Source organism: Mustela erminea, chromosome 6 (genome assembly GCF_009829155.1).
Source record: "Mustela erminea isolate mMusErm1 chromosome 6, mMusErm1.Pri, whole genome shotgun sequence".
Lineage (NCBI taxonomy): Eukaryota > Metazoa > Chordata > Mammalia > Carnivora > Mustelidae > Mustela > Mustela erminea.
In genome coordinates this window covers 88,447,119-88,469,187 of record NC_045619.1, presented here as the reverse complement: position 1 = coordinate 88,469,187, position 22,069 = coordinate 88,447,119, and the positions used below count along the sequence as shown (strand labels likewise).

The 22,069-nt window shown below is 46.9% G+C and overlaps 2 protein-coding genes across 7 annotated transcripts in view; both read right to left on the bottom strand.

Moving 5' to 3' along the window:
• Window positions 1-1,276: 1,276 nt before the first annotated feature.
• On the bottom strand, window positions 1,277-11,168 carry AMHR2 (anti-Mullerian hormone receptor type 2). 6 transcript variants are annotated; one of them, XM_032348392.1, is made up of 11 exons: window positions 10,043-11,168; window positions 8,013-8,195; window positions 7,575-7,766; window positions 7,237-7,308; window positions 6,920-7,050; window positions 6,575-6,805; window positions 5,117-5,231; window positions 4,801-4,973; window positions 4,400-4,547; window positions 4,097-4,233; window positions 1,277-3,407 (listed from the first exon to the last, which is right to left on the bottom strand). In XM_032348392.1, exons 1-11 carry the CDS (start codon window positions 10,092-10,094, stop codon window positions 3,198-3,200), a joined length of 1,644 nt encoding a protein of 547 aa, XP_032204283.1. In that variant the 5' UTR covers window positions 10,095-11,168; the 3' UTR covers window positions 1,277-3,197. The 6 variants fall into 6 exon arrangements, with proteins under 6 accessions (XP_032204283.1, XP_032204282.1, XP_032204285.1 ...); XM_032348391.1 differs by lacking the exon at window positions 10,043-11,168 and adding an exon at window positions 8,491-9,485; XM_032348394.1 differs by lacking the exon at window positions 8,013-8,195.
• A 4,023-nt stretch (window positions 11,169-15,191) lies between these two features.
• SP1 (Sp1 transcription factor) overlaps window positions 15,192-22,069 on the bottom strand; it is a 50,230-nt gene continuing 43,352 nt past the window's right edge. The window contains exons 5-6 of the mRNA XM_032348382.1: window positions 20,938-21,137; window positions 15,192-19,888 (exon numbers count right to left, since the gene is read on the bottom strand). Of these exons, the coding sequence (XP_032204273.1) occupies window positions 19,575-19,888; window positions 20,938-21,137 (514 nt within the window). The 3' untranslated portion in view covers window positions 15,192-19,574. The remainder of the gene's footprint in view (window positions 19,889-20,937; window positions 21,138-22,069) is intronic.

Here is a 22,069-nt window from a genome sequence, read left to right as displayed (position 1 = left end):
CGGGGGAGGGGAGCAGTCTCCCCACTGAGCAGAGAGCCTGATGCGGGGCTTGATTCCAGGATCCTGGGAGCATGACCTGAGCCAAAGGCAGAGTAAGCTTTAACCCACTGATCCAACCAGGAGCCCTTTTTTTAAGACAGAGGGAGATTGAGAAGCAGACTCTCCGCTGAGCAGGGAGCCTGCCATGGGGCTCCATCATAGGACTCCGAGCTCATGACCTGAGCCGAAGGCAGGTGGTTAACGACTGAGCCACTCAGGCGCCCCTAAACTCAGATTTTTAAAGCCTTAAACTATGTTTTAAAAGTTCATTTCAGCTTATTCATTAAGTCAGTAATTATTTACCATACTTCTTTTTTTTTTTAAGGTTTTATTTATTTGACAGACAGATCACAAGTAGGCAGAGAGAGAGAGACTGAGAGAGAGGAGGAAGCAGGTCCCCTGCTGAACAGAGAACTCGAAGCGGGGCTCGATTCCAGGACCCTGGGATCATGACCCGAGCCGAAGACAGAGGCTTTAACCCATTGAGCCACCCAGGCACCCCATATTTACCATACTTCGGTCATTCATTCATTTAGCAAGTATTTCTCAAGTCAGCTAGGTACTATTCTAAGCACTGGGGATTAAGTGAAAACAACAGAAAAAGATCCTTGCCTTTCTGAAGTAATATTGGGAGAGGCAAAATATAAATATACAATAAAGTGTCAGACAGCAATGTATATATGCTATGGAGAAAAAAGAATCAAGGTAAGTGTAGGTAGGTGCAAGTATTTCTAGATCCTTGTAAGCCATGGGAAAGAGTTCAGATTTTATTCTAAGTGTGAATGGAAGTCTCTGAAAGGTATTGAGCGTGGGAATGATATGATCTAATTTTTGTTTTAAACAAATCATTCGGGGGGCACCTGGGTGGCTCAGTGTGTTAAGCCTCTGCCTTTGGCTCAAGTAAGGATCTCAGGGTCCTGGGATCAAGTCCCGAATCAGGCTTTCTGCTCAGAGGGAGCCTGCTTCCCCCTCTCTCTGCCTGCCTCTCTGCCTACTTGTGATCTCTCTCTCTCCCTGTCAAATAAATAAATAAATAAAACTTTTAAAAAACAAAATCATTTGGGGCACCTGTGTGGCTCAGTCATTAAGTATCTGCCTCGGCTCAGGTCATGATCCCAGGGTCCTGGGATTGAGCCCCTCATTGGGCTGGCTCCCTGCTCCATGGGGAGTCTGCTTCTCCTTCCCGCTCTGCCCCCTTCTCATGATCTCTCTCTCACGCTTGCTCTCTCTCAAATAAATAAATAAATACAATCTTTAAAAAATAATAAAGAATATTCAGAGCCTGGTGTTTAACCAAGACTGGGGGAAATAGGTGGCCAAGAGGCAATTATAATAGTTGGGGTCTGCCAGCCTAGGAAGAGGAGCAGTCCCCACCCAGGCAACCTTAGTGGGACTGGAGAACCGACTGGATATTGGTGGGTGGGACGAGGTAGGGTCACAGAACAGACAGAACACCTTCCTTGTTGGTCTCCTCTAGGACCAAGAGAAACTGAGTGCAGGGTGTCTGGCTGGCTAAGTCAGAAGAGCACGCAGCCCTTGATCCCAGGGTCGTGATTCTGAGCCCCATTTTGGGTGTAGAAATTGCCAGAAAAGAGAGAGAGAGAGACTTGGTGCACTTGAGGGCCAGGGAAGAGGGGAAGGCAGCCCTATTGGTGAGGGGGAGGCAGGAGCTTGGATTTCGATGTGCTTAGCTTCTCAGGTGGTGGCTGCCTATTCCAAAAGATGATGTCTTATCGAGGATTAGAGTGCTGAAGGACAGTGAAGCCTCACGGCTTGAGAGCAGACAGGCTCTGCAGAGGTTAATGCTGGAACAACTAACATGGAAAGGGGTGAGAGATCATCTCAATGTTCAGACACAACTGCTACCATTTACAGAAGTGTCCACTGAGGCCAGGGGCTGCACAAGACCTGTCACCATTTCTTGTTTACCCCGAATCAACTTTGCAAGCAGGGTAGGTGTTTTTACCCATATTTTATACATGATAAAACAGATTCCTAGAGTTAAGTAACTTACTCAAAGACACTAGGCTCGTTGGTCACTGACCAGGATTGTGGGGAGTCAAAGCCTTCCCACTGCTCTACTGGAGTTAGACCAGAAGGCCTCAACCCCCTGACTTAGCAAATGAGAAACCAGACACCTAGAAAGAGAATGTAACCTACCCCAAGAGCACTGTTAGAAATTAAACTGTGGGGGTAGGCGGGGTGGCGGGGGCACAGCTGGCTAGCTCAGTCAGAGGAGCATGCGACTCGATCTTGAGGTCAGGAGTTCAAGTCCCATTTTGGGTATAGAGATTACTTAAATTAATAACAAACAAACAAAAAACTCTTTAGAAAAAGCAAAAGAAAAAAGAAAAAGAAAAGAAACTGAATGAGGGCTATAAACCAGGCACCCAGCATGAAATGTCTCTGTGGGGCGTATGAAAGGGGCCTGGGTTGGGAAAGAAAAGCCAATAGAGAAGACACAAAAAGAAATGAAGGAAGAACTTCTCAGTAGAGTTCACAAGGCCTTGCCTACAGTTTTCCGCAGAACTTCCGCTCTCTCTCCTCAATACACCCTACGCTTCTGCTCCCCAGGTTCCTGCAGTTTCCTCCCCCACCATGCAACACTCCACCTACTGACCCCGCCTTTCCTGGAAAACTGCTCACTGAACAGCAAGTTTCCTGTGTGCTCTGTGAGGCCTTCCTGCTCAAGCCTCAGGACCCCGGGGAAGGCCACCAGCAAGGGGAGTTGTGCGTCTCTGGGCGGCTACAGACCGGCGAGTTCATCTTTCCCCAATGACCGCCACGTGATCCCACCAAAAGTAGGCTTATGATAGTGAAGGAAAAGAAGAGAGACAGGAGGAGCCCAGGATCCCTGGAAGACAGGAAGGCCCAAGGACAGGGAGATAAAGCTGACTTTATCTCTTTCCTATGCACACCCACCCCTCAGGCCCCAATCGGGACTGCCCTATACTGGACACCCACAGAAGGATGTAGGCTACCGGCAGGTTGGAAAGGCCCTGGTGAGGCACAGCAGTCAGGCATCGGAGCACCAGATTTATGTTTGCACGTACAGAGATTATACATAAACTGCACATTTACAGGTGAGACACAGTGTGGGAGGACCCCCGGAACAAAGGCCTTGCTGGAGGCTGAAGTAGCAGATGTTCTACTGAGGCCTACAAGGGGGGATGGCCATGGGGAGGGCCTGAGAGGCAGTCTTCTGGGCAGAGAGGTGGGCTGCCTTGGGCACAGCTCTCTGGGAAGGGGCGGGCCTCCTGAGGATAGGCCAGGGCGGCCAGACGCTGTTGGACACACGCTGCTGTCAGCCTTGCTTCAGGGTCCGCATCCCAACAGTCCTCCAGCAGCTCTCTCAGGCCACCAGGGTCCTGGGAAGAACAGGAAGCAGGCTTAATCCTGGGATCCTCAGTGGCCCTCAGAGGGTCCACATTTTCCTCTGAGGAGCTAATTCAGGTTAATGACTTCACGTGCTGATGGGAAATTACTCCTCTTCCTTTCAGGTGACCAGGGTCTTAGGCAAACAATGGTTAACCCCACAGATACTTGTGCTGTGGAAATTACAGATCAGGTAGCAGGGAAAGGGGCTTCCTGCTAGGAAACGAATTATACAGACCCCGAAATTTCACTGTTTGGCCACCTTTTTAACCCTTTACACCCAGGACTGGCTTTTAGTGGGTCATGGCGGAAACACGAACGTGTGGGACAGGGCAAGGAATTACTGGATTGAACGTTGGGCTCCATTGTACAGGAGAGGAGCCATCTTGGGAGCAGAGCTCAGGCAGAAGCAAAGCTAAGGAGGCCTTCCTGGAGGAGGGGACTGAGAAAGAGGGCTAACCGATGGTGGAGAGGAAGAGAGACAGACCAGGCAAGTGTGAGCAGGAGGAAGGTTTCAGGAATGGGCTGTGAGACTTATGGCAGAAGGGATGAGCCAAGGTAGAGCAAATCTGCCCAGCTCCAGCTGAACAGGAGACAGGAGTGGGGATAGATGAGAGGAGAGAGGAGCAGATGGGCTGGTCCACACTCTCCAGGTCCCCAGCCCACTAGCATGGGTTCTTACTGTGGTGAAACCATGCCAGGTGGGTGGGACGCAGGGCCGCCTTCTCTCTTCTACCGCCAAGGTCCACAGCTCACAGGTGCTGGGAGTGCTACCCAGTTCTGCCTCATAGGCCAGCTGGAAGGGTGGTGGTCTGCTGTCTGAGGAAAGGCACATAGGGCTAGATGTCAACCAGTCCTGGGGTGCCTCCTCATGGAAAGTCCAAGAGGGAGAAGGGCAGAACTTCCTGCATCAGGAGGTAGGTGCATCTAGAATGGGTGGGTTAGTTATGCGGGGAAAAGGGGGAACGGTCATACCCATCCTTACCCGGCCACAGATCTGGGCAGCGGCTCAGGATCTCCCAGAGGAGCAGAGCCAGAGAGTACACATCGGCTTGTCGGAGGGCCGTGCCCCAGTCCTGTAGGTCCAGAGTCTTGTCCAAGAGCTCTGGCGCCATGTACCTCTGGGTGCCAGCCTGGAGAGAAAGACGTGGAGGGCCAAGAGTCATCTCCCTGGCAAGCCTTGCCACAACACTGGTCCATGCAGTATCCCCCTGATGAAGTTCTAGAACCTAGGTGAGGTTCGGTGGGCTCCCTCATCACCCCCAGCTAGAGTCAGCAATGTCCTAAATGTCAGAAGTACTGCTGTTCCATTGCCCCAGCAAAGAGCGTGCCTTCATCAGCAACACTGCCGTCATCCCGGGCCTCACCGTCATCCAGAGTACTCACCTCCATGATGGCAGCGGGGCCTCGGGGTTGAGTAGGGGCCCAGGTGGGAGGCTGGGAGAGGCCAGGGAGCACCAAGGCGAGGCCCAGGTCTCCAATGGCACATGACCCATCCTCCCGAATGAGCACATTCTGGCTGCTCAGATCTCGGTGGGCGATCCCTGGTTTATATTGGCCTGTGAGAGAAGCCAAAGTTGAAGGGGCATGGGTCCTCTTCCTTTCTCTTTGGACCCACTTCTTCCCCTCCAAGCTAAGGGAGAATCAGAAGCACAGCGGTGTGGCTCCTGATTCCATGGCTTCCTCCTTCCAGCTCACCCACCATCCTGCCAGTGCTCCTCATGGAGGAATGCCAGGCCCTGCGCCAGAGACAGTGCCATCCGCATGGAACTTCCCCAGTCACTGGTGTGCTGGGTCAAGTAGTGGCACAGAGAACCCTGGGGAACAGCAGAGAGAAAAGGAGGACACATAAGCTGGAGGTGGCTGATCTGCCCCGGGCAGCAGAGATCAGTCTACAGACCTCCCCCCTGCCTCTCCCAGCAGATGGACATGCTGATCCATCCAGGCTGAGACAAGAGGCAGGGGAGGAATGAGAACGTGCCTCTGTCAGACTGACGGGAAACCAGTAGCCCTAGTTAAGTGTCTGAGTGCTTACTGTGCCAGGCCTCCTGCAATCCTCACAACCCTAGGAGACAGGGGCCTGTCACTCCTCTGATAGACGAGGAGCTTGAAAGAAAATGAAGTAAACTTGCTGGAAGTCACTTGGTGAGAAGCAAGTAGAGCTGGAACCCCAGCAGTCCGACTCTAGGGTCACTCACGAGTCACCACCTTATCCGGCCTAGGGACCCGAGACACCAACAGAAGCGGAAGAGACAGGGCGAGCTCAGGAGTGGTATTCCCCGGGAACCACCTGGCCTGCGGTGTTAGGCGCCCCCTCCTCCAAGAGCCTCTGGGAAGGAGAGTGAAAGGAGGGGAGCAAGTGGGAAACCGGGAAGGGAAGGAGCATTTGTGTCCCTCATTCCAAAAACATGACTTCAGTGTGCCAGGGAGGTTCAACCAACCAACCAACCAACCAACTCAGGAAAGCAGACATGGTTGAGCTAGGCATTAAGGCACATGGTCAAAGAGCGGACTTCTCCGAATTCAGGATTTCAGAGGGAGAGGACTGCAGGGGCTAATAAAGTCCCTAGTCCTTAGACGGTCCGTAGGGATGAGGCAGCCTGGTCCCTGCCTACCTTGTCCTCCTCGTCCTTCCTGTTCATGATGATTCCCTCCAGGCACATCCCCTTGTTCTCTCACAGTACCTCCTCTCTCAGCACTTAGCACACTTGACATTTGACGCTTATTTTTGTGTTGACCTGATTCGCTACTGTCTCCCCCACTCCTCTCTCAAATCTACAAAGGCGGGGACGAGGCTGTTTGTCTTAGCCCAAGAGGTTAGGCATACGGTTCATAAAGTTCATAAGTACTCGTTGGACGAGTGTGGAAATGGCTTTGGAGGGCTGTGCCTTGAGATATTTCTTTAACATTGGTTTTCCTTAAGGTTGGGAATATGAGTGGCTCTGATTTCTCTTTCTCTGTGTTTCATGAGTAAAAAATATTAGCAAGTATTTCTTGACTAATTAAAAAAAACAAGAAAACAAAAAAAATCCTTTTTCATGTTCTAGAGAAGAGGAAATCTGAAGCAGAAGAATAAGCACAAACAAGCCCCTGCTGTCCCCCAGCCCAGCACCCCCACACACAGACAGGCACAGACACACAGACGCCCCTCTCTCCTTACCTTCGGGTGCAGTTCCAGTACCAGCAGGGGCCCACAGGGTGGGGGCCCAGGGCCCCCTCTGCTGGCGGTGATAAAGCGGACAACGTGGTCATGCTGTAGGCCTGGCAGCTCATACAACGCTCTCTCGGCTTGGAACTGGGCCACAGCCCTCCGGGAGAAGGCCTTGATGGCTACCAGTTTGCCTTGCAGCTGCCCAGCCCACACCACTGAATGACCTCCTTCCCAGATGACCTGGTGGAAACACGGTGCTGGGTGCGAGCCTCAGCTTGCATCAGGACCAGGCTTCCTCCCCAGCACACCCTCCAGGAGGGACCAGAGGACCTGCCCCCACCACTCCCCGGGCACCTGAGAGAAACACAGCTCAGGCAGCTCGGGCAGCTCAGCACTCCAGTCCCTGCCTGATTCCGGCTCTGGCTCTGGCTCTGGCTCTGGCGCTGACCCACCCTGCACTCTGCAGGACTTTCGCTGTAGCAGGGCTGGGGCAGAAAAGAGCCCTTGGGTCAGGGCACACAGGCATGGAGACTGAGAAAGGGGCTTTGTGGGAGGTAATGGGCTTAGGCTGTAGAGATCTTAGAACCATGGGATCAGGGGACGCTGGAAAGGGCCAAGAGCTTTGGGGCAGTGACCAGGGGTGACAAGGGATGGATGAAGTAGATTAGTACCCAGGATGCTGCTGCCCAGCAGGAGGAACAGGAATAGTCCCAGCAGCACCAGCGCCATCCAGATGGACTCGCCTAGACATTAAAGCAAGAATGCAGCCTGGATGATCCCTGCCCCAAATCCACTCCACTCCTTTCCCCCTCCTAAGAGAACTTGCTTCTGAACCCACCCCCACCTTGGTCACAAGCCCCTTATCTCCCAGTCACCAGGGCAACCAACTTCTCAAGGCCAGGAGGAAGAAAACTTGGGATGGGGGTAGAGTGAGAACTGGCCCTGGTTCTACCTCTCACCCTAACCTGGGCCCCAGCCCCTAACAGGCCCCAGCACACTGCATGGCTACCTGGGACGGTGGGGCGACCCTGGGAGCCAGGAGTCCCAGGGCTCCCTGGAGGAGGCAGATGACTATAATTGGCATTGCAGAAGTCAGTGCCGCACGAGCAGGTGAAGAGGGTGGACCTGGGGCTGGGGTGGGCTCGGGGGCTCAGGTCACAGTGCGGGGACTCACAGTCTGGCTCATCACTGTCTCGGCATCCTGATTGGGGTGGGATTAGAAGAGGAGAGAGAGGGAGAGAGAGAGAGAGAGGGCGAGCGAGCATAACAGAGTCTGGGAACAGAGGATAACCCCCTTCTCTATCAGAGGCATCCCCTCCATCTCATTCGGGCTTTTCTTTCCCTCTGCATATTCCATTTCTCCTCCTCTCCCGCTGCCGTCACCCCCACCCCAGGATGTACCTGACTCCCACCCTAGCTTCCACCTGCTGTATACTTTGCCATTCACCTTGCATCTCCACCTGTGCCCGGTCTTGGGTCAGGTTCCAGATCCCAAAACAGCAGCGGCTGTAGAGGCAGCGGATAACCCTGGGGGGCCCTGGTCCTGCATCTAGCAGCTTCCCCAGTGTCTTTGTGCTTCCCCGCACTCCAGGGGCCTCAAAGAACACACAGGTCCGCCTGCTTGGGAGTGCTGTGGCCCAGGGTGGGGAGAGGGGAAGGTTCAAGATAGGAGTGAATGCAGGGGCAAAAGCAGCAGCCAAAAGGAGAGACAAAACATGTTTCATATCCCAGGGCCAGCGTGGTAATGCCATAAGAGGAAACAGGGTCAGCAGAGGTCTGGAACCTGACCTCACCATGGGGACACATGGCTCTACTTTTTGCCCTCACTCACCCACCCCACTCACTCTTCCAGAGGGGTGGCTGCTGCTTCAAGTCCCCCTTTCCCTCAGTGGGTGAGTGAAAAACCCCCCACTCCCGACACTTACCTCGCACAGATGTGGGAAATAGTACGCAAAGGCCCAGAGTCCCCAGCATCATGCTGGAGGGGACAAGCAGCATGAGGCAGTGAGCATGAACCAGCACAGCTGCCCTGGCCAGAGCTTCCTTCAGATATAGGGCGCTGTGGGACTTCTGATCCCTCAGTGCCCAATCCTGCCCTCCTCCCTCTTTCCAGTCTTTGTGGGGGAGATGGCTGCTGTGGGGGAGAAGATGGGTGTGGGGAAAAGCAAGGAGAGGGAGGAGCAGAGAACGGAACTCATATCCTCTTCTCCACAGCCGCCTCCTTTCTCTGCAAAGTGGGAGGAGGGGGTCTTAGAGGCCCCGCTGAGAACCCTGTGATGCCTAACTTCAGGCCTCTGCCCTTTGCTGACCCTGGAAGAAAGTGCTGGATCCTGTCAGCCCTTCTAGGCTGGAAACCAGAGTGAGGTCAACTGAGGGATTCAGCTGTGCCCAAGATCCCTTCTTTTCAGGGCTCAGATGTGCAGCTCTCTGGGCAAAGAGAGGCTTCACAGACTAAAGTTGACCTCAGTTTCCAAACTTTAGAATCAGAAAAAAGTTATATAAAATTTCTCAGAGTTTAAAAAAGTCACATTGGAAATGGGTATAATGGTAAAATTTTATGTTACCAAAATTTGAAAAATCATATTGTGTCAAATACTGAAAAAAAACAGAGAAGGTAAAAACAAAACAAAATCAAACCCAAAACCCACAATACTTCTGTTGAGCACCTCTGTGCTAGGGCATAGCTAGGACTATGCATTTTACAATCATCTCATGTTATTCTCCCATTGAGCTATTTATTATTATTTTCACTGTACAGGTAAGAAAGTTGAGCTTAGGTAACTTGCCCAAGGTCAATCTGCTAGGAAATAGCAGAGCTAGGATTTGAGCCTAGGTAAGTCTGATTCCAAGCCCAGGCCCTACTCTTCACATTAGTCTATGATGCCTGCAAACAAACAAAAAACTCAGCAATAAAAAATATTTCCAGGGATGCCTGGGTGGCTCAGTTGGTTAAGTGTCTGCTTTCAGGTCAGGTCATGATCCTGGTCCTTGGATGGAGTCCCGCATTGGGCTCCCTCCTTGGTGGGGAGCCTGCTTCTCCCTCTGCCTGCTGCTCCCCTGCTTGTGTTCTCTCTATCTGATAAATAAATAAAATCTTTTTTAAAATTTCCATTTGATACAATAATTGAATGTTAGAATTTAGATTGTTGAGAAAATATACATCATTACCTGCCAGCCGGCTATGAACTAGAAAGGGAGGAAACAGTTAAAACTACCGCCACCAGAGGTCAGCAGACATAGGATAAACTCAGGGTGCTTCAACCTCCTCTGATAACTGATGTCCATAGTCCATCTCCGGTATTTATTAAGCGGCGGGGATTGTATAATGTGAAGGCAGAGCCCAGGGTGTGCAGCGTGAATGTCCGCACAGAGATGGAAGAAGTTTATAACTTGTGCTGTAATGGGAGACAGGAGTCTAACTGCACCAGACTCTTCTCCAGGGTAAGACATTACATTAATAGGTAATCATTTCCGTACCTGGGAGCAGCTGGCTCCCTTGAGAATCTGAGTCAGAGGGGATGGGTTCCATTCTCCTAGCCTTCTGCCCCCCTGGTGGTTGCTTAGAAACCCTTTCTGGGAATAGTCTGGCTTAGACCAGGATTGAGGGTACAGGTATTAACTCTCTAATTCTGGAGCCGTTCTCCTGGGAAGACTGCAGAAACAAAGGAGAGAGTAAAAGCTCTGGTAGTTGTGAAGGAGCAACCGGAGGAATGACCAGGGCCAGAGGCAGATGGACAACTGCCCACCCCTCCCCGGGACCTTCTGGGAGTCTGCAGAACCCTGCCAGTGAGATGGAATGTTGGACTTCATTACAGCTATTTTCCTGCTCCCAGATCAGATAAGTTTGGGGGGCTGGAGAGCAGGTGGGGACTTGAAGGTCAAATAGCTTCTTGTGTCTGGAGTGTTTTAGGAGACTACCTCCTCCAGAGGGGAACAAAATAAGGATGAGGCAGGAAGGCTGCCTCCTCACCCAAAATCTTGGATGATGACTCCTCTCAAAGACAGAAACATCCCAGGCAGGTTTATGGAGTGAGGTGGTGATAGAAGGGGTAATAATTTGAATGCTGAGGGATTAGGAAGGTCCTGAGAAAGGACCTCAGCATTGAAACAGTCTCCCTGGATTCCAAATACACAAAGATCTTTCTTCATCAGGATCCTGATTCAAGTCTGCAGTGGCCCAGTAAGTTACCTTTGACCGCCCCTGTCTACAGGGCTAAGATGAGTTGTTTATTCATTCAACTCAGAAAATATTAAGTCTCAGCCTGTCTTTTCTGAGAAAGAAAAGACTGGGACCAGATTGGAAAGGTTTTCAGGTCTTTATCAAGGAGACTAGACTTTTCCTGAAAGCAAAAGATTTTAGGGAGGGGTTTGGTGGCAATGTGGAAGATGGATGACTAGGGTTTGGGGAGACTAGAAGTAGGGAGATGATGAGATCTGAGCCATAGCTATGGTGAGTACTAGGACAGTGGAAATAAAAAAGGAAAAAGTTGAGATATATTGTACTGGAAGTATTGACAGGATTGGTAATCAAATGAATGTGGGTATTTATTTTAAGATTTTATTTATTTATTTATTTTTAAAGATTTTATTGATTTATTTGTCAGAGAGAGAGAGAGAGAGCGGGAGAACACAAGCAGGCAGAGAGGCAGGCAGAGGCAGAGAGAGAAGCAGGCTCTCCGCCAGCAAGGAGCCCGATGTGGGACTCGATCCCAGGACCCTGGGATCATAACCTGAGCCGAAGGCAGCCTCTTAACCAACTGAGCCACCCAGGCATCCCAAGATTTTATTTTATTTTATTTTTTAAAAAGATATTTATTTATTTGACAGAGAGAGAGAGAGGGAGGTGTCACAAGTAGGCAGAGAGGCAGGCAGAGAGAGAGGGGGAAGCAGGCTCCCCACTGAGCAGAGAGCCTGATGTGGGGCTCGATCCCAGGACCCTGGGATCATGACCTGAGCCAAAGGCAGAGGCTTTAACCTACTAAGCCACCCAGGTGCCCCCCAAGATTTTATTTTTAAATGTGGGTATTTCAAAGTGAGAATTAAAAGATGGTTCTGAGGGGCGCCTGGGTGGCTCGGTGGTTTAAGCCTCTGCCTTCAGCTCGGGTCATGATCTCAGGGTCCTGGGATCGAGCCCCGCATCGGGCTCTCTGCTCGGCGGGGAGCCTGCTTCCCCCTCTCTCTCTGCCTGCCTTCTGCCTACTTGTGATCTCTGTCTATCAAATGAATAAATAAAAATCTTAAAAAAAAAAAGATGGTTCTGAGGTTTCAAGTATAAATGATCAAGTAACAGTATTACTACTGTTAAGTGAGATGAGGAACACATTTCCCCTTCTTACATGTTGATTTTGAATTATCTGTGGGACATCAGATAAAAATGTCCTGTAAGCAGTCTGTCATGTTGAGAGAAAAGGCAGGGCTTAAAATTTGGGATACCTAAAGAGTGGATCCAACTCGTTTAAGGGGTTGAAATTTAGAGTAAGGGTGAAGACACAAGACAGGGACACCAACATTTAAGGGACAGAGGAAGACGTGACTATGAAGGAGAATCAGGACAATCAGTCTTACACTCCAAGGGAACAAAGCTCTAAGATGCACATGGTTGCAAGAGGTCTAAGAGGCAAATGACTGCAAGACCGCCAGAGCTGGCAACCAGATTGCTGATGTCCGTAAGAAACAATTTTGTACATGATAGGTGCTGAACAAAGTGGCCTGAGGGGCTCATTAAAAGAAGAGAAAAATTAATCAACTACTTTGACTAACTTTGGAAATGAAAAGAACTGGAGCTGAAGCTTGAAGTGGAAGCAGAGGGACAGGGGGAGAATTTTAACATGCTTATAGGATGACGAAAGGGAACCCAGGAGAAACTGAAGATGGAAGGGGAAAATACTATCAAAACGAGGAAATGAGGTTAAGAGCACAGGTAGTAGGCTGACCTTGCAAAGGCAAACTTTCTCTCCCAAGAAAAGATAAGGAGGTAAATTGGTATTGGTAAGTATATGGCTGCTTATAAGAGAGGGAAGTTTGAGGAAATTCATGCTTACATTCTCTCCATGAAATAGGAAGTAAAGCATCTGTTACAAAGTGGGGTCAGGACTGGGAAACTTACAATTAATGATCTCTCACTCACCAGACCATGAAGTATGTGGTGGCAGGAGCTGCCTTACTTTTTATCCTCAACCTAGCTCAGTACCTAGGACAAGGGCCCAATAAATGTTTACTGAATGACTAGATGATACTGCTATTAAAGGCCCCTTTAGGGCTACAACACCCCCCCCCCCCAAAAAAAGCCCCAAAACCCAAACCTCAAACCAAAAAAAATACTCCCCCAAAAAAGTCAAATGTTAAAATGATACATTGCTAATGGCTAAACAGGAAATCCGATGGCTGAGTTCACCCATGGCTAAGTGATTGAAAAGCAAAGGGAGTCAAATGAGCAAAGTAGTTGGGGATGCTGGTAGCCGCAGTATAAAGGAGTGACTAAGGATTCTTGGACAGGTAGGGAGGGAAGTGAAGCCAGAGGCTGATGGGAAATTGGAAAGACTGTCAAAGTAACTTCAATTTCAGTTTCAGATGGGGCCATAATCCAGATTCAATCATGTTAGACACAGGCTGGTATTAACTGAATGTAATATGTCAGGACCAGATCTTAGTTTTTGAATATCATTCTCCAATAAAAAGAACTAAGGCTCCTTGGAGAAATGGCTGATTCTAGGGCTAGAGCTGGGAAAATACAAGGGAAGTCTGAATCATCTTGTGTATTGGAAAATTCTTTGAAAAGTGCTCAAAAAAGAAAAAGGATATAGATATATCAGAGACACAGGAGCCAACCTGAAAGGGCTCCCAGTGCCCAAAGCTGGGGTGATTTGAGCAATGAAAATAATGTACAATCTAAATATAAAACACATGAGTATATGCTAAAATAAATTAATGGAGGGAGAAGAGACAGTTTCCTCAGAGAATTACAAATACTCCATATAGTTACTTACTTCCCTTAGGAAGGGAAACTTAATTCCCACCAACTCCATTAAAGGTGTACTAGACTTACTGACTTGCTTCCCAAGAATAGGGAAACACAGTGGTGAAAGCTGCCAAACACTCTACCTTAACCAGGGTGATGGTTAGCACTGGTGATGTCATGTGGCATCCGAGAGGATGTAAAGAGAAAGGCATTTCACACCATTTCACCTGTGTGGTATTTTTTCCAAAAACCTGGAAGCTCAGTCTCAGATTGAGGGAGACATCAGACAAATTCAGATTGGGGGGATATTCTACAAGATACTTGGTCAATACTCCCAGACTGTCAAGGTCATGAAAAATAAGAAAAGGCTAAGAAATTGTCACAGACCAGAGGAGTCTGGGGAGGCATATCAATGAAATGCAATGTAGCATCCCAGAATGGATCCTAGAATGGAAGGACATCAGTGGAAAACTGGTGAAACACAGAGCCTGGCGGTTAATGTACTATACCAGCGTGTTTTGGAGATTTGACAATAGTATGTTAAAATGGAAAAAATTGAGTAAAGTATATGGAATCTCTCTGCACCATCTTTGTAGCTTTTCTTTAAATCTAAAAGCATTCCAAACTATAACTTATAATTTTTTTTTAAGAGGTTGGGCCCCTGTTCCTTTTGGTCCTCCACATTTCTATGTCCTCATTGCACACTGATCTGGTCATGAAATTGTTTGCCTGGGAGTTAAGTATAGGATAATTGCACTGATTAACATGTATGGTAGCACAACCATATACCTGGAAACCTTTGTTGGGTACAGTATATGAAGCTATAACCATATTCTCCCCATTCCCACCCTGTCAACACACCAGAGACATGGCTTTTTATTAAAAAAACTTTTTTAATTGGTTTACAAAGGAGCTACAGACTACATTGAAACTAATCTTTGTACAAAAAGGCCAAAAAAAAAAAAAAAAAAAAAAAAGCCCCAAAATACCCAGAGACAAAAGGTAGGGGGAGAGACAAGAAAGGAAGATACAAAAGAGCAGAAGAAACTTAAAGACAAGAGATTAGCATCATACATACACAAGATGGGGGGGGTTGCCAGAAAAAAGAGCAAGAAGGATGAGAGAGCATTTAAAAGTATTTCCCCACACAGCCCTGGTGATAATTGGATTGGAATCAACAACAAACACAGCATGAGACTATTAAGAGGTTTAAAAAGGCCACAGTGGTATGGAGACTGGTTATCGCCAGTGTTGAGAAAGAGAAATAAACCTGTTTAGGCACCAGAGACTGGAGCGCTGCCCCTCCCTCCCAGAGGATGACAGACTGGGTTAAGAGGAAGCAGGCTCTGGGGCAGCTGCCATTGGTGTGTGTACAAAGGGTCTCCTCAGGTCAATCTCAGCATATTTCTCCCATCTTCCCCTAAGTCTTTGTGCTCCAGGTAAGGGCTATGGGATGCCACTGGGAGAAAAAGGTGAAGGCCTGCCCTTGTCCACGCTGTTCAAGAGCAGTTGCTGGGAAAGTGGAGGGCTGGGTAGACAAAGCCCATGTCCCTTTGTGGAGAAGGCACAGTGTAATTCCTGAAGGTGAGATAGAGGAAAACACACATCCCAGGAGAGGTATCAACAGAGTCCTCACTACTTGCAGCCCCAGCTTAACCCCATTTGTTATGCCTTTTTTTTTTTTTTTTTTTTTTTGGGGGATACTGAAGGGAGTTGAGGAACAGATCACCACACCTCTTCCCACTTAAAAGGGAGAAGGCAGGCTGGGGCTGTTTGATAAGGAAAAAGGAAAACAGGACAATGTACTCATTTCTCTCAAATGAACGTGGCAGAGGAAATCTTTCTAGATTTGGGGAAATCAAACTGGAAAAGACCTAGGAGAGGAATGAAGCCAGGGACTCCCCTTTTTTATCCCCTCCTAGCCCTTACTCTAAGGGAAGTGAGCCAAATTGGGAAGAGGGAGTAGGAATTTAAGCTTAAGGCTGCTTAATGTCCTCCTGTGGGCTGGTGTTTAGGGAAGGCAGACAAAGAAAAGAAACAGGTCAACCTCAAAGCTGGTCTGCTCATCCTCCCAGAAGAGGTCTGTACCCCAGGAGGAGAGCCAAGAGAGGCACCAGAGAGAACACAGGCTCCCAAACAAAAGTAATAACCTGCCCATGTTTTATCAGAAGTTCCAAAAGCAATGTTTTCCGGGACTGGAAGAGTGCCATATCCTCCTCCCTTTCCCCAAAACCACTGCTGCCACCTTTCATCCTTGCATATAACTTACTGGCTCTCTTTTAAGGGAGATGAAACTCTGAGATTTCACATTTCTCTTCTCCACCCCGAGAGGCTACCCAGCTTTGAAGAGGGGGAAGGAGAGCTATGCTAAGAGCCCCTTACTTGAGGCAGCTAGACTATCCGCATTTCCTTGGTACCAGGATCTTAAAAGTTGTTTGCTCTGATCCTGAGGTCCAAAAGGCATCAGGGTACTTACAATTGAATGAAAAGTCTAAGTAAGTAGCACCAGGACTCCCCCAAAGCATAACAGGGGCCTGATTAACACCCCCCCGAGGAACCCCTCAAAAAGTATATAAATTTATTGCGTCCTAGCAAAGATCTGCAGCTTCCAGTATTCACACAATGTGAAGATATTAACAATACAAAATATATTCTGAAAGTCAAACATCTGCAGTTCATAGTGCTTTCTCAGATTTGTTAAAAAAATACAATGCTTAGTTTCCTATATAGGATATACAAAAGCAAAAAATATATATATATATATGTATATAGTAGAAATAAATCAATCAGCCATAGTAATTTACAGCTTTTGTCTCTAACCCTCCCCCAATCATAATCTTTACCCCACACTTCAGTCTATACTTTCTAGATCAAGGGTTCTGTTTATTCTTAATCAGGCTGAGAAATATCCATTAAATTGCATTCTGCACAGCACCCACAAACAGGGTGCTAGCTAGGAGGTCCCTGAAGGAAGATGGTGTGGGTTGTTACTGCTCTGGTTTAAAAGTGAAACAGTCAAATGGTACACAGATGAATGTATATGGGCAACCTGAATGGACAAGGGAATCAGGGTTTTAATTTTACCACTCCTCTGGGCATCCCCTGCCCCAAAGGTTTGGTCATTTAAAATTTTTAAATAAAAAAGCAACTCATGAAGAAAACTTTAGAATCAATATGCCTGTCAGTTACATTAATTTCTGCTGGCCAAAATGTTCAGGGAAAGGGATTTTCATCAATAAGCTCATGACTCAAGGAATGTTGGTTCCTAACTCCCTGTGGAAAAGACTGAGCGGTTCACTGCTGCTGGGAGACAAGAGCAGAAGCTGCTTCAGTTTGGGTGCAAACAAGATACTGGATCTGGAGCTTCCTTGGAGATAAGGAAAGAGGGTAGGTAAGTGGAAAGAACGGACTATGAATTCACTTACAGCAATGCTCGTGAACGGGGTTGAGGGTAAACCAGCATTCCATCCCAGAGAAAATCATCAAATAACCTTCTAAACACCTGTAGTCCTCAGCATCATTAAGCTAGTTTGTATCAAATTAATTTCATACTGGGGAAGATTCCATTCCTTGAAATGCTCTAGCAAAATTCTGCACACTCTGGTGAGTTATCCTGCCCCTTTCCTCCAAAAGATGCCTATGTACATGATTATAGACATAAAATAACAGGTTCTGAGTTCTGCCTTTCAGTGGGAATAAAGGGTGTGTGATAAGTGGCTGGACATGGATGACTTTTACTGCAGTGTTAACAGAATTTGATCTGGGGAAAGTTCCTTGCAATAGTTCCTGAGTGTATTAAGTCTGCAGAGAAAGGACCAAATGGAGCGAACTACTGTTTAGAGTATCAACAGTAATTATATTTCAAGTTAAACAACACAAAATTACCCAGACCCTAATTTGGATAGATTTGATATAAAATATATAGTAGAATCATAGCATCATCTATTTGTAATCAAGGTAAAAAGATTTATAAAGAAACTAGGACTCTGGTATAGATCTGGATGTTAGTTTCACTTTCAAACACAAAAATAGTTTTTTCTTCAAAAGTGCAGTTGAATATCCCTCATCATTAATTATTACTAATTTAGCATAAGCAAAGAAATGACCTCAGGAGCATACCCAGGTTTTAAGACAGATTTCTAGGTAATGGGCCTGAAAGGCATTTTTGAGCTGAATTTGATTTTCCAACAATTTCAAATATAATTTCTCATCTGTGTGTAGATATATACAGGCACAAACACACATTCACACACAGTCATACACAAACACTTCATTTTCTATCAGATCAGGGCAATTTTTTATTGCAGGTCTCTTTTAGTATAGGCTAACAGAAAACCTATCCCCAACCTAACAGATTACACACATACACACAGCCATTTCCATACTTCCTCACAGTGAAAAGCTCTCCGACAAGATACCAGAAGGTCAAGAGAGGCAACGTTTTAATGGCTGGGCCTTGAGGACAACTCTGGTTGCATTTAAATCTCAGTGCCAAATGCACTAAGAGTTCCCTGCCGCTATAATTTTTGGATCAGTCTCTTCAGGAATCAGGCCATGGAGAAAGCAGGATGGTGTCTCCTGATCTCTCCTATAAACCACAGTGGTAAGACAAGATTTTTTTTTTTGTTCTGGGCTATCATTCCCATGATCATGTGCTTCCTTTTCCCTTAGGAACCACCCAAGGAAGAGTTAAGGGAAAAGATCAGAGAACCACTGCCTTGCCACTTGTGCATGCTCTGGAGTTTTGCAGAATGGAAACCCGGAACAGATTCATTGGCTGATGCTCCTTAATAACATGAAAAAGAAACTACGGGGGATGTTCAAAAGAGGAAGTGCATTTCCTTTCAGAATGTGACCTCAAAAACCCATAAAAAGCTTAGAGCTACTTTGGAAGACAGCTGTACAAAAGTCCAAATACTCCACTAACTCCTGAACTGGACCACTCTGAGTCACTTCCACTTCTGGGCACAACATTTTCCTACTGAAAGCCCCTACCTGTTTCTTGACCACTTTGTGACAGTTTATACAAACTGATCCCAGATTATAACCTTTAAACGGTCTCTTGTACAACTCCATAGAAAGACTCTTGATGCTCAGAGCAGCTAATAAGGAGAGATGCCTTGAACTCTCCAGCGCCAAGAGGGTGCCTGCGTCAGTAGTATTTTGAACACTCTCTCCACAGCTACCTCAAGCATCAGCCTGGGCTTCAAGGCTCTCCATTCCGCTGCTGGGACCAAGGACCTTAAAAGACTGACAGAAGTGCCTCATCCAGGGATCATTACCAAAACCAAAACATAAAGTGATCAGGTGAGAGAAAGGGAGACAGAAAGGTTGAGTCAAGAAAGGAGTGCAAGAAGCTGATCCCAAATAAAAAGACAAAATTAAGGAAGGAAAAACATTATGTATGTATATATAAACTAAAAGCAGAGCATATGAATGCTTAATCTGGTGGGAAGCCAAGACAACATCTATAGAAAAGCTTGATGTGTCACAACAAGGCTCAGCCATAGGGAAATAAGGCAATATAAAAAAATGACCAAGGTATTTTGGTCACAGAATGGTCTCCTTCCTCCTCCCAGCCAACCCCTGCAAATGCATCTCTATATATCTTTTATATATATATATATAATATATATATAATATAGAATCTGTTTTTTGTTAAAAAGTATTTCAATGATCATATATATTTATCAAGGCATGATGGCTTTAGGAAAGGGGGGGGATCCATCATGGGGGAGCTGAGAAGGGAAACGCAGGAAGGGGAGGCTGGGGTAAGAAGTCTAAGAAACTGGTTGGGGTCAAAAAAATGCTCATCAAAGGGTGGCACCAACAGAATTTTCACTAATGTTTCCCACTTTAAGGAGGTACTGATGATATAGGTGGGTGCCAAGACCCCATCTCTTCTCTTGTATCCCTCCCCCAATTCTTCCCACCACCATGCATTTTAATGCCTCATGGCTCTCTCTCCCACATGTCTCTTGGACCCATGCTACCTTGCATCCCAGGGTTGATGGGTATGGCCCATACGTCTCTGGCCCTGGGTGCCTCATCTCAGAAGCCATTGCCACTGATATTAATGGACTGCAGATCCGCCACCTGCATGACGTTGATGCCACTGTTGGCAAGACGGGCAATACCCTCTGGACAGATGGCCTCCATGGCTACCATATTGGTGGTAATAAGGGCTGAAGGGGTGGCAGTGCCGCTGCCTTCTGAACCTGCCCCACTGTCCAGGGGCAAAGTGCCCACGCTCAGGGATACACCCGGGCCTCCCTTCTTATTCTGGTGGGTCTTGATATGCTTTGACAGGTGGTCACTCCTCATGAAGCGCTTGGGACACTCAGGGCAGGCAAATTTCTTCTCACCTTAGTAAAAGAAGAGAAAGAAGATAAGAAACGTACATATTAGGAAGCAGGGTACTTCCTTGTTCAATTCACTGCTTTCAAACTACATTAAACAGAATATCAGGCACTCTTAGAAGGTGATAAAAACAAGAAAAATCTATTGAGTTATCTTTTTCTTTGTGGTGGGAGAAAAATAAGTAAAGCTCAAAGATTACTCAGAAAGGAAGGACTAGGAGCGCCTGGGTGGCTCAGTGGGTTAAGCCTCTACCTTCAGCTCAGGTCATGATCTCAGGGTTCTGGGATCGAGCCCCACATCAGGCTCTCTATTCAGCAGGGAGCCTGCTTCCCCCTCTCTCTGCCTGTCTCTCTGCCTACTTGTGATCTGTCAAATAAAACTTAAAAAAAAAAAAAGAGGAGTGCCTGGGTGGCTCAGAGGGTTAGGCCTCTGCCTTTGGCTCAGGTCATGGTCTCAGGGTCCTGGGATTACGCCCCATGTTGGGCTCTCTGCTCAGTGGGGAGCCTGCTTCCCCCACTCTCTTCTCTGCATGCCTCTCTGTCTACTTGTGATCTCTCTCTGTCAAATAAATAAATAAAATCTTAAAAAAAAAAAAAAAAAGGGAAGGAAGGACTATAGCAGAAAAGTAAGGCAGGGCTGAGACTAAGAATAATAAAGGGCCATGATCTTCCTTTAAAAATCCCACTGAGGGGTACCTGGGTGGCTCAGTGGGTTAAACCCTCTGCCTTCAGCTCAGCTCATGATCCCAGGGTCCTGGGATCCAGCCCTGCATCGGGCTCTCTGCTCAGCAGGGAGCCTGCTTCTCCCTCTCTCTGCCTGCCTCTCTGTCTACTTGTAATCTCTGTGTCAAATAAATAAAATCTTAAAAAAAAAAAAAAAAAAACCACTAAAAACCTAGCCCCTTCTGAAAATTTTTCCAGATTAACTCCAATTCCATTTATGTTCTACCCCTTCACTTTCAAACTTAAGTTGCTCAGAAATTTAATTATTTCATAGATACATTCTGTGTTTTCTATTCTATAACCATTTCTCTCTTCCTCAGGCTCCTCCTCACCTGTGTGTGTACGTTTGTGTCTCTGTAACTCATCCGAACGTGTAAAGCGTTTCCCACAGTATGACCAGGTACACATGAACGGCCTCTCGCCTGTATGCCAGCGCAAGTGTGCCCGTAGGTGTGAGGTCTTGCCATATACTTTGCCACAGCCTTGGATGTGGCAAATGTGCTGTTTCTTTTTGCCAGGATCCCCAGAGCCCCTAAAAATAAGAACACAACTATTCATCATGCATTCCAGAGACAAAAATTAAAGAACCCCAGTGTCAGCAGTTATTACCTGACCCACTCAAAACTAACCCAAATTTTTATTAAAAAAAAAAAAAAAAAAAAAAGGCTTCTCTTGGGGCACCTGGCTGGCTCAGTCAGTAGAGGATGCAACTCTTGATCCTGGGGTCACAAACTTGATTCTCGTGTTGGGGGTAGAGTTTACTTAAAAAAAAAAAAAAAAAGAAAAAGAAAAGAAAGAAAGAAGAAAAAGAAAAGAAAAGAAAGAAGAGAAGACTTCTCTTTAGTATCAAAAGATAAATCTTTAGGGGTGCCTGGGTGGCTCAGTCGGTTAAGCATCTGACTGTGATTTAGGTTCTGGTCATGATCTTGGGGTAGTGAAATGAAGTCCCACATTGGGCTCTGCACTCAGCGTGGAGTCTGCTTGAAATTCTCCCTCTCCCTACCCTTACCCCCACTCATATTCTCTAAATAAGTAAATAAAATAAAGTAAAAAGATAAATCTTTAATTGATTCTGATTCTTAATACCCCAAATTCAAGTTTTAAGTTTCCTCTCTACCAGATATTTACTCTTTTCTGTTTTTCTATTCCTTAATCCTTCTGATGTTTGACATGTGAAGAGATTAATTGCTCTCAAGACTTGTAAAGTCTGTGAGGCACTTTCTTGTATTTTTCACAAAGTTTAAATCTCAACATAAGCATTTTCCATGGGAACAGTGAATATGGTACATTTTTGGCTGGGGACGTACTTAAGGACCAAAACGTCTCTCCATTTAAACACCTGGTGGAGAACTTTAAAGAACCATGATACTTTACAACTATGAACCTATTTCCTAAAATAAAGGTCAAGAGCCAAATGGTGAAGAGTAGAAGATTAGAAGATTAGATTAGAAGCTGAAAAGCTGG

What these genes read in the sequence shown, in the direction of transcription:
- AMHR2 (XM_032348390.1), bottom strand. Translation starts at nt 8,361, where the DNA reads ATGGTGAGGTCAGGTTCCAGACCTCTGCTGACCCTGTTTCCTCTTATG. An exon ending in GCCCCGCTGCCATCATGGAG is followed by an intron (nt 4,548 to 4,800) that starts GTGAGTACTCTG and finishes CTTTCTCTCCAG; the next exon opens with GCTGGCACCCAGAGGTACAT. An exon ending in CCTGGCATGGTTTCACCACA is followed by an intron (nt 3,408 to 4,096) that starts GTAAGAACCCAT and finishes TGTTCTTCCCAG; the next exon opens with GACCCTGGTGGCCTGAGAGA.